The sequence below is a fragment of the Xenopus laevis genome, chromosome 6L (genome assembly GCF_017654675.1).
Source record: "Xenopus laevis strain J_2021 chromosome 6L, Xenopus_laevis_v10.1, whole genome shotgun sequence".
Lineage (NCBI taxonomy): Eukaryota > Metazoa > Chordata > Amphibia > Anura > Pipidae > Xenopus > Xenopus laevis.
This window is the reverse complement of record NC_054381.1, coordinates 9,784,506-9,800,817: the sequence shown is the minus strand read 5'-3', so window position 1 is coordinate 9,800,817 and position 16,312 is coordinate 9,784,506. Positions and strand designations below refer to the sequence as shown.

At 37.8% G+C, this 16,312-nt stretch overlaps 1 protein-coding gene across 4 annotated transcripts in view; it reads left to right on the top strand.

Moving 5' to 3' along the window:
* The window catches only part of adcyap1r1.L (adenylate cyclase activating polypeptide 1 (pituitary) receptor type I L homeolog), a 126,365-nt gene that overhangs the window by 41,973 nt on the left and 68,080 nt on the right, over positions 1 to 16,312 (top strand). For all 4 annotated transcript variants that reach the window (XM_041565755.1, XM_041565756.1, XM_041565758.1 and 1 more), the window contains exon 2: positions 2,814 to 2,974. In XM_041565755.1, the coding sequence (XP_041421689.1) occupies positions 2,924 to 2,974 (51 nt within the window). In that variant the 5' untranslated portion in view covers positions 2,814 to 2,923. The remainder of the gene's footprint in view (positions 1 to 2,813; positions 2,975 to 16,312) is intronic.

Below are 16,312 nucleotides of genomic sequence, written 5' to 3'. Positions count from 1 at the left end.
AGACAAATGGTATATGAATAGGAGAGACCTGATTAGAAAGATGAGCAATAAAAAGTAACAATAATAATACATTTGTAGCCTTACAGAGCATTTGTATTTAGATGGGGTCAGTGACCCCCATTTGAAAGCTGGGAAGAAGAAAACAATTAAAAAACTATAAAAAAACGAATGAAGACCAACTGAAAAGTTGCTTTGAATGGGCCATTATACCCTTTAATCTTTCACCACCAATCATCTTAAGCCAAGAAGCAGCTTGGCAGTGACTTACCACTACTAACTCCCTGTTGCATCTGAAAAATGCAGATTCTAATTCAAAAACATTGCAAACTGCCTCCGAAATTGCCCATTGGACACTGCACTTGACCCCATAAATGACTCTTCGGATACTCATAAATAAATAAACCCCCCTATGTAATAAAAGACACAAAGTTTGGCCAGAAGCAGTAACCAATAAGATGTTTGTTTTTAAACAGGTGACCAGTAAATCCTTCCTGCTGATTGGTTGCTTTGGGTTATTGTTTCTGGGCCTTAGCGTCTTTTATTACATAACCACAATTGTGATAATTTTACAAAAATGTAAAACATTGTAAAAATAAAAACATTGTAAAAATGTTATATTTTTGCCACCTTGTTCCCAGACAGTTTTTTCATAATTTTTCCTACTTCTACTGACAATGTTGTATTTGGGACGACTACGGGCAATTTTTAAAAACTCTTGTTAAAAAGTGGGAGTGGCTATTTATATATATATATATATATGACCTTTTTGAGAATTACTCATGACATTTTTACAGACATTTTAATGCCAAAAATGCCTCTGCCACTACGAAATTGTTGTAAAATCATCACCTGAAATTTTGTATTTGCGTCGACTTGTTCACAGACTAATTTCGCTTAATTTTTCCACCTTCGGCAATTTTCAAAAACTGTTGTTATAAAGTCGGGGTGGCTATCTTTGTGACATATATGGCCTCTTTTAGAAGTAGTCGTGCTCACAACATTTTCACGCCAAAATGTTTCTGCCATAACAAAAATGTTGTATTTGCGTCAACTTGTTCCCAGACTAATTTTTTAAAAAATACATTAAATTAAAAAGTGGTTGTGGCTTTTCTGTAACTTATATATGACTGTTTTGAGAATTAGTCGTACCCACAACAATTTTACAGACATTTTTTATGCCAAAATGTCCCCGTTACAACAAAAATGTTGTAAAAACGTTGTATAAAAATGTTGTTATTGCGTCAACTTGTTCCCAGACTAACTTTGCCTAATTTTCCCACCTCTACAGGAAATCTCAAAAACTGCCCTTAAAAACTGGGCGTGGCTTTTTCGTTGACTTATGTATGACCTTTTGAGAATTAGTCGTACCAACAAATTTTTACAGCCATTTTTTATGCCAAAATCTCTCCACCATAACAAAAATGGTGGGTAAAAATGTTCGTAGGTCAATTGGCTAAAGTAGACTATAGAGAAAAAATGTTATTGCACATTTACACAGCGCAGTAACGCTATCGTTATACAACAGTGTATACAACTTTTTTAAAAGTTTGGCGGTATTACAACAAATCCAGAAGGTATTCACAGATATTCATTCTTATTGCTACTTCTTATTACTCATCTTTCTATTTAGGCCTCTCCTGTAGTGATGGGCGAATTTCTCCCGTTTTCGCGGAAAAATTTGTGAATTTCCCGCAAAATGTGCTAAATTCGCGAAACGACCAAAAATTTGCGGAAAAATTGTGAAATCGGAAAGTTGGACGATAAAATCGTGGAATTCTGCCATTTTCACAAAAAATTTTGAAAATCGGACATTTTCATGAAAAATCGTAAAAAACTGAAATTGACGCCCGCGTCCAAGCTAACTCTGGCGTTAAAGTCAATGGGTGTCCGAATAGTGTTGACGCGCGCTAATGTTGACGCAAGCGACTTTTCGTCCAAAAAATTTTGACGCCGCCGGTATTTCGCCAATTTGCGAATTTATTCACCGGCATCAGAGCAGGGAAATTCAGCGCAAATTTGTGCCAGGCGAATTTATTCACCCATCACTACTCTCCTATTCCCATTCCAGTCTCTTATTCAAACCAATGCATGGTCGCTACGGTCATTTGGACCCTAGCAACAATATTGCTGAAATTGCAAACTGGAGAGCTGCTGAGTAAAAAGTTACATAACTCAAAAACTACAAATAATAAAAAATGAAAACCAATTGCAAATTGTCTCAGAATATCCCTCTCTACATCATACGAAAAGTTCATTTAAAGACAAACAACCCCTTTAATTAGTGTATAGTATATAAATAGAATCTGGGCGAGCTGATAGCGGTAATAATATTTCCGAATATGATGGAATAAACCTGCGTTATTTGTTTGTGCTCATAGATATTATGATTAACCAATTACTAGTTATACCAGCTTGTATTAGAATAAGACACAACACTGGCATCAGACTAAGTTAATGAGAAGGGAAAGCTAAACGCTGTAAGTCTTCCGTCCTGGCGTTTTTCGAACACAGTTGGGAAAATAAATAATGGATAGAAATGCAACGCGGGTCAAAAGTCCCACCTTTAGCGCACGGCGTGAATGCAAACACAGCAACTGCACTCTCAATATGTTTAGATGTATTGCAGGAGCTATTATTTGCCCCCTTTGTGAACACTTATCATTCAACGAGTTTTCCAAAGAAAAGAAAAGAAAAAATACAATATTCTGCGGTTCAATCCAACTGTCATTTCCCAGGCCCTGCAGCTCTTGTATTGCTATAATTTATCTGCTACTCCTAGGAACTCACTTTTTTTTTTTTCCCTTTCGTTACAGGGACCTGCACTGAAATTTCAAGCCTTTGTTGAAGGGATAATTTTACTCTCAGAGGATAAGCGGAGAGTTTATTTCAAGATATACTGAATATATATTTGCGTCTATTGGAAATGGCTATCACAGTCAGAGTCTTGTTGTTTCTCTGTTTCATGGCTTCTCAGGTGAGTATGCAGTTTCACTGCTAAATATTACACTTATGATATATTGGTGTCTAGGACTTTGTTGCTGTGTCCTTTTGAAATGTATTGCTACTAGAGGCACCATCTCTCCCTACTATACCTTCTATCCTACAGTCACACTCCCTTCCCAGAGACTATTATCCACTGTTACTATAGGCACCATCTCTCCCTACTATACCTGCTATCCCACAGTCACAGTCTCTTCCCAGAGACTATTATCCACTGTTACTATAGGCACCATCTCTCCCTACTATACCTGCTATCCCACAGTCACACTCCCTTCTCAAAGACTATTATCCCACTGTTACTATAGACACCATCTCTCCCTACTATACCTGCTATCCCACAGTCACACTCCCTTCCCAGAGACTATTATCCACTGTTACTATAGACACCATCTCTCCCTACTATACCTGCTATCCCACAGTCACACTCCCTTCCCAGAGACTATTATCCACTGTTACTTTAGACACCATCTCTCCCTACTATACCTGCTATCCCACAGTCACACTCCTTTCCCAGAGACTATTATCCACTGTTACTATAGGCACCATCTCTCCCTACTATACCTGCTATCCCACAGTCACACTCCCTTCCCAGAGACTATTATCCATTATTACTATAGACACCATCTCTCCCTACTATACCTGCTATCCCACAGTCACACTCCCTTCCCAGAGACTATTATCCACTGTTACTATAGACACCATCTCTCCCTACTATACCTGCTATCCCACAGTCACACTCCCTTCCCAGAGACTATTATCCACTGTTACTATAGGCACCATCTCTCCCTACTATACCTGCTATCCCACAGTCACACTCCCTTCCCAGAGACTATTATCCATTATTACTATAGACACCATCTCTCCCTACTATACCTGCTATCCCACAGTCACACTCCCTTCCCAGAGACTATTATCCACTGTTACTATAGACACCATCTCTCCCTACTATACCTGCTATCCTACAGTCACACTCCCTTCCCAGAGACTATTATCCACTGTTACTATAGACACCATCTCTCCCTACTATACCTGCTATCCCACAGTCACACTCCCTTCCCAGAGACTATTATCCACTGTTACTATAGGCACCATCTCTCCCTACTATACCTGCTATCCCACAGTCACATTCCCTTCCCAGAGACTATTATCCCACTGTTACTATAGGCATCATCTCTCCCTACTATACCTGCTATCCCACAGTCACACTCCCTTCCCAGAGACTATTATCCCACTGCTACTATAGGCACCATCTCTCCCTACTATACCTGCTTTCCCACAGTCACACTCCCTTCCCAGCAGAATACTGCACTGAAATCCATTTCTCAAAAGAGCAAACAGATTTTTTTATATTCAATTTTGAAATCTTACATGGGGCTAGACATTTTGTCAATTTCCCAGCTGCCCTCAGTCATGTGACTTGTGCCTGCACTTTAGGAGAGAAATGATTTCTGGCAGGCTGCTGTTTTTCTTTCTCAATGTAACTGAATGTGTCTCAGTGGGACATGGATTTTACTATTGAGTGTTGTTCTTAGATCTACCAGGCAGCTGTTATCTTGTGTTAGGGAGCTGCTATCTGGTTACCTTCCCATTGTTCTTTTGTTTGGCTGTTGGGGGGGAAAGGGAGGGGGGTGATATCACTCCAACTTGTAGTACAGCAGTAAGGAGTGATTGGATTTCATCAGAGCACATAACTTGGGGCAGCTGGGAAATTGACAATATGTCTAGCCCCATGTCAGATTTCAAAATTGAATATAAAAAAATCTGTTTGCTCTTTTGAGAAATGGATTTCAGTGCAGTATTCTGCTGGAGTAGCACTATTAACTGATTCATTTTGAATTTTTTTTTTCCTATGACAGTATCCCTTTAATTTGAATCTTTCTTCAGCTTTAGGTCTGTTGTTTCTTGCCGTTCTCATCCTTTATGTATACTAAATAAAATCCGTTCTTGTTGAGTCCTGCTATTATTTTGTGAGCCAGTACAATGAAAGTATAATAATGCTTTTAAACATTAACCCAAGTCAGCTTTACGCTCCATAGGAATGTTTTGTGAAGTCGATTTCTTTCACGTTATAAAAGGCACTAAAAAGAAAACAATGAAATTCATGAGTCATAAAATTGGCTCTGTGATAGAAGTGAATATTAAACTTGACTGCAATGCAGGTGCTTTTAACAGTCTGCAATTATTTCCTTCTACAATGAGCCTTGGTTTATCTATGTACTTTGGAAAGATAAGACATACGTTCTTGGGGCCAGAATGTCATTTCAAGTCAAGATTTATGTATTGTTTACTGCAATATTTATTTTTACTGGGAATTTATCAGAGAGCTTTGTAAATGGAAAGAGCAGAAATGAGTTTCTGCCATGGGAAGGAGTTTGTTTATGGCAAGTTCTATAACAATCAGCTGTTCCCTGGTTTAGAAATTCAAATCAACCAGTCAGGTGTTAACGTTCATCAGTGGAAATATATGACATTGGACTGAACTGGCTGCTGATGAAATTGATATATATATATATATATATATATATATCTATATTGCCACTATTTTTATATGGTTACATATTTGGTTGGAATTAAAACATGACTTTTACTTTTTCTTTTTGATACAGAATAATTATTTAATGACTATTATTATTTTTGCCCCAATGGATCAAAATGACAATCTTGTGAATTAGCCGATATAGACTCCATGCTTGAACTTGTTTTAGCTGCCATCAGAGTGATGTTCTTGCATATTCCCATGCATGTAGTATGGTTTTTATTTCTACCATGTCTACATGGGTCTATAAAGGGAACTAAGAAGGCCTGATCAAAAGATGGACTGCAAGAGGGGACTGGAGATTGACAAAAACTCTAATAAAGAAAAGGAAAGGGCCTGCCATGTTATCACCTAACGTCAAGTTGTGCAATTACTTGGTTGCTTGTTTTAAACCTTAGCATGTGGTGCTGTAGTTAAATGTAAAGTCAAGTTGAAAGCTTACATACATGTCTACAGTTTGATGAGGTCTGACCACAACACATAACCTGCTAAAATAGCAAATGAGCATCCCATTCATTCTTTTAGGTTCTTATCTGTGTTATAACCTGCCTGGTGGCCATGTCCTTATGGTTATCCTTCAAAAGAAAATTAGGATGTGGGTAACCAATCACAACTCCGTTCCACATGGAAATATTTACTGTAGTTCGTCTTCCTCTAATCAGGTAGATGGATGAAATACATGTTGGGGTAGTGTAATAAAAATCACAACCATTGCATGAGGTTCAATAGTCCACAACACCCATCATCAGAAGTTTTGACCAGAATGCTAGCTTTTGACAAACGTGACCTTTCCTGACTCTTGTGGTTTTAAATATGCTTGTCCTTTTTTCTAATCTGTAAGGGTAGAACTCCACGGGTGATTTCTGTGCAATCCGACGCGCTGCACAAAAACGCAGGCGGCACGTCGGATGCGATGGAAATAAGGTAAGATATGGAAATGTTGGATGAAGTCCGACAGTCGTGTCTATTACTTACCTGATTTCCATTGCATCCGACTTGACTCCTGCGTTTTTGCGCAGCGCGTCGGTTCACGACGAAATCACCCGTGGAGTCCCACCCTTAAGGGCAGTGGTGCACGCTGCTACTGGAGAAGATTAGTCACCCAGCAACAAATCGCCTCTTATTTGAGCAACTAATCTCCCCTAAATGCCTTCCCACTGGCTAGAATGTAAATCGCCAGTGGGATGGGACTCGGAACGCTTCATTTTCATCATGAGAAAACTTCGGGTGACTTCGGAAAGCCGAATTGATCCAAGTGCCATCGTGCCAGCGATTTACATTCTAGCCAGCATTTGGGGGAGATTAGTCGCCCGAAGAAGAGGTGATTTGCCACTGGGTGACTAATCTCCCACAGTAGCAGTGTGTGCCACTGAAGCTCCAAGCATCTAATGTTGGATCCATAAAATAAAATGTAATAATGTTAGAAGGGATGAATAGTTTTTGTTGAACCTTTGCCTTTCTGTTGACTGGCTAAATTACTTGTTCACTTTTAAATTGTCTATAAAGAACAAAACCGAGGCCACTTATTTTCACGTTCTGAGAATGGTATACTCAACTGCATATACTACATTTGGACTGATACACTCTACATGCATTATTTTGCACTTTTGTCTACAATAGATCAGAAGCAATACAGGGGAAAAAGTCCCAAGATCACCAGATTTTGGTTTTGCCCTTATTGAATGCTTAGTACAGGGTATGTAGAGCCAGTGACTATTGAAGATAATATTCTTTTGTAGATTACCCATCTATTTTAGCTCATTGAGATGTTTACTTTGTGTCAAGAATTTGTGTCATCTGAACAAAGTCAAGGCTTTATTCACAGTCCAACCTTTATAATATATATTTTATTGGGTCTGACCTGGAATTGATATATTTTTCTACAATATAGTCTATAGGAATAACAGTTTTGGCTGGACTTTAGCAAAATTAGATCTGTTGGCAAGTTCTGTGTTAACTCTTCTCTAGGGAATCACCAGGTAGAAGGTGTTACTGTAGAAAGATGGGTCCCCTTCTTGGTGTTGGTTAATATCTTCTGCAACTTCTTTCTACTTGGGATGAGTGCTTGCACAGTAACCAAGACATGATCAGATGAATCATAAAGAGCATTATAATCAAAAATCATTATCAATAAAAAAAAAGAAACCCTGATGCAATGTAGCTAGGACAGAGAGATGAGGTTTGCATGAACAGTATGGTGATGCAACTGGGTTTGAGATCCTTTTTTTGTAGAAGAAGCAGTGTGTGAAAAGAAGCAGGAATGGAAGGCAGTTAGATAAATGTTTAGCAAAGACCCAATATTTTTTCAAAGTTCATCAAGAAATGAAACAGAGAAATGCTGTCATTCCACCCATTATGCATGAAGAGCTTTTAGGTACAGTATCGCTGTTAGAAGACAATGTCTCACTGATTGCTGGCATCCTGATCCAACGGAAGCTTTAGCACATGCACAGTAATGAAAAGATTGCATATCCATTCATGAATCAATACAGATTAACACAATGGCAACGGGAATTATTTGATTACACTTGGCATAATATTAAAAAAGAGTGTCATGGTATAAAGAGAGATAGAGAAAAAGAGAGAATAGGGATAGGAGGGAAGAGAGGAAGGATTGTTGCAATGAAAAGTATCAGGCGCAGAATAATGAAGGTTTAGGAAATCTCAATCCCCCATAAAAACAATCTGAGGTGGGATAGAGTTATAAGCTATCGGTATCTTACATAAACACAAATTTCACCTTTTTTCCAGTAAAAGTTCCATTTACCCAGAGTGCCTATTAGGCTTTCCATGAATACACATAATAAGTTATCAATAGACCACTTGGCTACTCTTTCCATATATAAACACAATCAGATAACAACCCAGACCAGGTTGCAAGACCAGTTGTCTTGGGGTTCTGTATTAAAAGATGCTAAGTCTATCCAGAAGCAGTAACTCTTAAGCATTTACTGGTCACCCGGTTTACAGCCAATATCTTTTTGGTTGCTATGTGTTACTGTTAATGGGCAAAATTAATGCCTTTTATTACGTATGTGGTAGAAAAGTGGGACTGGCAGTTTGGTCAAAAGAAGAGAATATGAAGTGAAGACCTCTTAACGTACCCCAGTGCCAAACTGCACAACCCTCCTTCAGGCTGGAGGCAAGGCCATCATTAGATTGGGCCATTCTAGAGTACTGGCAAGGGCCCAGTTCGGTGGATCAAGTGCATAATCAGGTGGACATTTGGTAGTGGTCATAATGCTCTGGATTACAAATGTAATCAGGGCTTCTGCAAAAACGTGCTTCAATCTGCCCTCCCAGCCCATTTTATGAAGGGATGGAGGTTCAGGCTCCATAAGAAAGTGGACTCTGAGCATTACCTCCTCAGTTTTCAAATTGAATATGGTTCCATTATTCTCAGGTGGAGCAGCTGCAGACTTCATCCTTAGCTATCCTGTGGTATTACAATCACATTTCAAAAACTAACAAGGAATATGGCCATGGAGCCCAGATGGGCATAATCTTATTAAATGTGTAGACCATTACCTTAGAAATGTAATCCCAATGCCCTGTACAGAGATACTATTAAAGAGCAATTAAATCCTTATTTACTAGGTGTGCCAAAATGTTAGGAGCGGCAGTACCATCTTACCTTTGGTGGGTATGGAAGTCATGCAACTCACCACTCCAAATGTTCTTCCCTGGACATCAGCTGCTATAACAGTGCCTGAGGCACCTCCATGGTTTGGGATCTCTACGACAAGAAACTTTCAGAACCTCTCCACTCCTCTTGAACTGCTTTCACAATAAATGATCCAAGTCCAACATTTTTAGTGCAAACAGAAATTTACAGTATTAAAGAGGAACTGTAGGTTATTAAACCGTATTTTCTGCAACATGTTATAAAGTTCACATCTGGGACTCTTTAATATTACAAGACACATGAGGGTTTAGAAGTGATCCAGCTGTCAAACTGTGAAATGTAGAAGAAACAATAAGTGACGTTATAAATTTAATATGTAAATACTCAAGTAACGTAGTCTGCTAAATGTCTCGCTGAAGAACAATATAAAATCCTGATTTGCTTTAGAATTAGGTCCTGGCTTCCAGACGTGCAGAGGCAAAACAATGTATAATCAGCTGCTAAAGCAGCAAGTAAGTTGCAGGTAAAACTTAGTCCCTGTGTAAAATGTATAATGAAGCAATAGAATTCTTAATGAATCAGATAAAATTGAGTGTAGGACTGGCCAGATATGGGATGACTTTGACGTAGTTGTTCATCTTAAATATATTGCAATATATGGACAAACAATCCCTGTGTTGTTTAAAGGGTAAAGCATTTTTCAGTAGCAGTATGCACAAATGTCTCTGTCTTAAATATATTGATAATGGGTTGAGTGCTGAGGACTCTTGTATTTGTCTATATATATATATTGATCTATCTTGATTGCACGTTGATTGCTTTGCCTTATGCAATACAAATTCGTCCTTCTCCATTCTATGGTTCACTCAAGTACTTACCTGTCAATGACTTGATGAACATACTCAGTTTGTTTGCTAACGAGGTGCCATCTGCTAATATCTGTCAATTTTATAATTAAGTTATTTATAGCCAAGATCCTTTTTTTCTCTTTCCATTTCCACCATCCTCAGTCTTCCCACCACCTAACCTGATGCTTTGGTGTGTGGTCCTGTCATTTATAACTAAATAAATCCTTTATAGGAGAGTCAAGAAATGAATATAGGTATGGATCCATTATCCGGAAACCCATTATCCAGAAAGTTCCTAATTATGGAAAGGTCGTCTCCCACAGATTCCGTTATAATCAAATAATCCAAATTTTTAAAAATGATTTCCTTTTTATGTGTAATAATAAAACAGTAGCTTGTACTTGATCCCAACTGAGATATAATTAATCCTTATTGGAAGCAAAACCAGTCTATTGGGTTTATTTAATGTTTACTTGATTTGCTAGTGGACTTAAGGTATGAAGATCCAAATTAAAGAAAGATCCGTTATCCGGAAAGCCCCAGGTCCCGAGCATTCTGGATAATAGGTCCCATACCTGTACAATAGATTGGAACATTTAAGGTATGTGGAGCATTGACTGTCAAGCTCTGCCTTGTTCTCCCTGGAATAAGGAACGTTTTTTATGGGGTATTATCACCATTTACAAATATATATGCCAGGTCAATGCAAATAGGTCTCTCAAGGGGATCTTTCACTGGCAGGCATTTAATGAGGACCAGAGACCATCCCTTGAGATTCCTGGAAAGGTAATTTCCTACTTGGAAAAGTTCTTACTGTCAGAGTAACAGAATTACGGAATTGACTAGCAGGAGAGACTAAGTTAAATTCAATAAATGGATTCTACAGCACCTTAGAAGCGGGAAATCCAGCATTATAAATATTAAAATGGGGGGGGGGGATTTTATGTAATGTTTTTTTACTTCAATTTCTATTTTTTCATTGTAGTTGTTATCAGATTGCTAGAGTAAATGCCTTGTGTACTTGGGGTACATGTGCCAAATGAGAAGGCTAAGTAATAAAAAACATAGACACATGCCAAATTTTAGGCTATGAGTCTTTACAGTTGGTATTGGACTATTCACTTGTGGGCTAACTGTAGGGTAGAAATACAAGCTTTTTTCTAATATGTTCCTCAGAATATTATTGATATCTCATGGGATAAATGGCAAAGGAGAGGAGAGCTTTAAAATAATGATGTTCCCAAGCAGAAATAACCCCAATAGATGGAGGACCGTTATGTGTCAACCTCCATTAAGAAGATCAGATATTAGTACCACATCGACAACATTTAGCAGCTCAATGGATTTTCGCCACTGGAGCTGTAATTATATGTTCATTACACGTGGCAGGCCTGTATTTACTACACTATGGCAGTCAGCAAGGACAGGAATTCTGGATGCAAGTGCTCTATAAATGAGCACTAAGGTGTGATGTTGTGCTCTTGCATTTGCATTCCAGGTCTCAGTAAATGGGCTTTATTTAGCACCTGCCTGTGGTCTACATTCCACTATTTTGGTGCCATGCTGATAGATAGTACGTGCAATAAGCTACATATTATCTTCTATGTACCTTATTGAGAAAAGAGGGGTCTACACCAGTATCTAAACACTACGTTAGGCTCCCTGCTTCATCCCTACAGAGCATAAAACAGTCAAATATCAGTATAGGAAGGGTACACCCTATACAGAGAACTTCTGATTGGAGAGGTCTAGTGATGGGCAAATTTGCCCCGTTTCGCCGATAAATTCGTGAATTTCACGCGAAATTTGCAAAACGGCGCCGGTGAAAATTTTTTTTGGCGCCGGTGAATTTTCGCAGGTGTTTCGCGAATCGTGCAGAGAGAGAGAGATAGAGAGAGAGAGAGAGAGAGCGATGGATGGATTGATGGATAGATAAATAATGGATGTATGGATGGCAAGATGATAGATGATGGATGGATGGATGGATAATGGATAGATAGAGAGATAGATAGATAATGGATCTATTTATATTTGCACAAATGTTCCACCCAGTTTATTTGAAAACAAATGTTTTTGAAAGATCACAGAATAGGCTCATTTATAAAATCATTACAAACATGGAATACCCTGATCCACATCCTGAGACAGATGGTGGTTACATGTGACAGACGCATGTTATAGTTGCTCCCCCATCCCGGCTTGCTGTTCTCTGCGTGAAATGGGAAGTGAGGGAGCTTATTGTTACACGGAACCATATAACAAATTATGGGAAAAAATTTTTTTTTGCTGGTTTCCACTTTTCATTTTATGCTGCTTTTATCAGGGAGTCACAAACCCGATTCTGTATCTAATCACTGCAAATGGGATCTAATTTTGAAGACACAAAACAGAGGCTTGTCGGAAATTAAAGCTGATTTCATTTACCCTGATTCAATTTTACTATATAACTCAGTGGACCTTAAAACTCATTTCTAACCCTGGTTCTTCCTTAATAACAAGATCTCTATTGCTACAAAAAAAGGGGAAAAGAGAGAGAGCAAATGTTCCCAGTTTCATAATGATGAATTTTAAGGTAATTTTTAAAGGTTTTTTTTGTGACCTATTATTTTCTGGAACCTTTTGCACAAGTGTCAGTGTAGATTGTAAGCTCCACTGGGGTTTGGAATGATGAACAATGTCTGTTTAGGGCTGCAAAATATGCCAGAGATATTCCAGAATGATCTAACGAGCCAGCCTTAGTATATAAAGTGCTGCTTAATTATATCTAAATGCAGGGTATTTTTAGACAACGTATGGCGATAGTTCCAATGCAGGAATCTAAATTAAATCATCAGCTTAAATTGGACACACAGACCATCATTTCTGCCCTTTAATGGGCATCTTCTTGTTGTGTACGTTCTGCTTGTACGTCTGTTCCTTTACAGACTGATGTCTCTTCATCCTTAATTACGCTACTAATAAGCATGAATGTTGTCTAATTAATGTGAAAGGGTCTATGTATGGACATTGGATGATATGTAATTTTTTGAAAAGGGGCTAATTACAGACACTCAGGCTGTGGAACTTTTCCTTGTTAGAGACAGAGCAGAACCTAAACCATCATGTTAAACCCTGGCCTTTGCTAGCAGACTAATTAACAGCATACTGTATATAATTGCTGCTAAAGCAATCTAGGAGCTTTTGTTGCATTTTTTTGTTTTTAAACCCATTTCTTAATGTCCCCCACCAAGCCGAGAAATATATTTTAGTTGGTACTTTAATATAGTCCAGTAGGGTTGCAACCAGCCAAGTATTTTTGAGGTCCAGTGATTACAATGACAGTTGGTTATCAATAGAAATAGCGGTTAAGAAGGAGATAAGAAGGTCAGTATGTATTTGAGACACATGGTATAGTCTCTGGAACTTAGAGTCCACTTTCTGGTGGAGCCTAAACCTCCATCTCTTCATACAATGGGCTGAGAGGGCAGATTGATGCACATTTTGGCCGAGGTCCTGATTACATTTGTATTCCACAGCATTGTGTCCTCACCTGTAGACATGGTTGCTGTCAATTGTTGGGCACCATATGCCCCACTGAGCATGTCCTTGATCCACCCAATTGGGCCTTTGACAGGGCTCCAGCATGTCCCCATCTAATGATGGTCCTGTCTCCAGTGTAGCTCAAAGGAGGGGTACAGTAAGAGGTCTTTAGGTCTTCATCTTCTGTTCTTTTGACCAAACTGCCAGTCTCACCCATCTACCCCCATATACAATTAAAGGAACAAATTTTGCCCTAGTGCAGTAACCCAAAGCGGTCAATAATATATTTGCTTTTAAACAGGCAACCAGTAAATGCAAACTGCTGATTGGTTTATATAGGTGACTAGACATGTAGCAAGCCTTACACCTCTTCTACTATATTCTCCTAGTGATAAGGTAGCCTTTATTGTAGTCACATATATACTATATCTAATATATGCCTGTATACCACTTTAAGCGAAGTCTCTTTCTTGAATAATATTCTATAATATTCTAGGTCAGCATGACATGAGTAGAAAGTCCCCAAACTTCCATCAGGCTTATCATCATTAGTAAACATCCCCTAAGTTAATGATATCCAAATTCAGGGACAAACCAATGAGACAGAACTAGGTGAACAAATTAGAAATATGTAAGTTATTGGTATTACCGCTTTCTGGTATCGTATTTACACTACTGTACTAAAATCAAAAATAAAATAAGCAAAAAACCCATTAAAAAAATAATGAAAATAGGTCCATCTGAACAGATTTGTTTTTTTTTTAAATAATTTAAATATTTTACTTAAAATTTCAAATTATAATTTTCCTAAAATTTGAAAATGTCAGATTTCAAATTCTAATGAAATAAATAAATTACCACTTGCAAATTTACTTTAATCAGCTTGGTTCATTGGTTTTAAATCATTGCAGCCATCATAATGTCGCACACAGCATCGGCTGCTTGTAGTACATATTCTTTGTTGTGCCTGTATTTTAGACTTGAAATACAAATCAACTACAGTATTTAACTGAAGGTCATTTCATATTTTAATATTTGATTTACTATTTAAATCATAACTTCGGCTCCCTGCATATGTTTGGAGGCAGCAGGTGGTTAATCTGTTGAATATTTTATGTGTATTATACTCCACTTAATTATAAACCAATATTATATACAGTCTCTCTCTCTCTCTCTCTCTCTCTCTCTCTCTCTCTCTCTCTCTCTCTCTCTCTCTCTCTCTCTCTCTATATATATAAAGCTCAACTATTTTTGACTCTACATACCATACATGTATAATATCTATGATCTGTTTTTTACCATAGGATAGCCTATTTATGTTTTGATGACTCTGTAGTAGTGATAGGAGAATAAATTCGCAAATTTCTAGCGAATTTCCACATTTCGGCGCAAGCAAATTAATTTGAGAAATTGCAGCAACAATATGCCAGCGAAAAATCTGGGCGTCAAAAAATAATTAGCGTGCGTCAAAAAAGTTGCGCATATAAAAATTGTCAAGATTATTTTGACAACCCATTCAATTCAATTCGTTTCAAAACTTTTTTGCCGTTTCAAAAATTTCGCAGTAAATTCACGAATTTTTCGGCCAAGAGAACGGCACAGATTTGCCCATCACTAGTCTGTAGATGATGCTAAAGCAAAGGCAACTACTTGTATTTTTAGTTGATGATACCACAAAAGTTGATGATATCACAATAGTAGTTAACATACTATACAACTGTAAACAGCAATAGATTTCCCTTTATAGATTTCTGACTATGATACAACAAGGAGAACCAAATATACCTTCTGGAAGAAAGCTAATGATATAAAAATAATGGTTATAACACAGATTTACACTTATAGAAGTCTTTATTTTATTAATATCTTAGAGTAGACCATTGTTATATATTAGGGATGCACCAAATCCACTATTTTGGATTCGGCTGAACCCCTGAATCTTTCGCGAAAGATTCCGCCGAATACCGAATCCGAATCCTAATAGAGGTGGGAAAGGGAAAACATTTTTTACTTTCTTGTGTTGTGACAAAAAGTCAGTCGATTTCCCTCCCAGCCCCTAATTTGCATATGCAAATTAGTATTCTGATTTGGTTCAGCCGGGCAGAAGGATTCAGCCGAATCTGAATCCTGCTGAAAAAGGTTGAATCCTGGCCGAATCCCAAACTGAATCCTGGATTCCGTGCATCCCTATTATATATGCTTAGATAAGATGCTAAAAGAATGAGAAAGAGCATAAAATAACATATTTGTTTTTAGGAAGAGGGTTAATGATGTTAAAATAATGGTTGATGTCAAAGTAGGCAGATGTCTCTTAAGATGTTTCTTGACATCCTGGTCTGCACTGTCTTCATTTGATAATAGTCTTAGCGAAAGTTGCAAAATTTGAATCGATGCATAATTTTGTTATAATTTTTTAATTACTGCTACTTAGGGGCATATTTATCTTATCAAGGGTCAAATTCAAAAAGACCAACTGAAATTAAGTCAAAGTTTATTTTTGGCCGCATAGATCAGTTTTTGATCAAATAGGTTCGTATTCGGCCAAATTTGAAGGAATAGCGCATTCGTTCAAATTCGATTCAAAGTTTTTACCAAATAAAACTTTGATTTTTCAAAGTCCAAAATAGGTTCTAGGAGGTCCCCCATAGGCTAAAACAGCAATTCGGCAAGTTTTAGATGGCGAATGGTCAAAGTTACATTTTTAAAGAGACAGTCCATTATAAATTTCGATATTCAAATTTTCAAGTTTTCAAATCGATTTTTGACTAATTCCTAGTTGAAAGT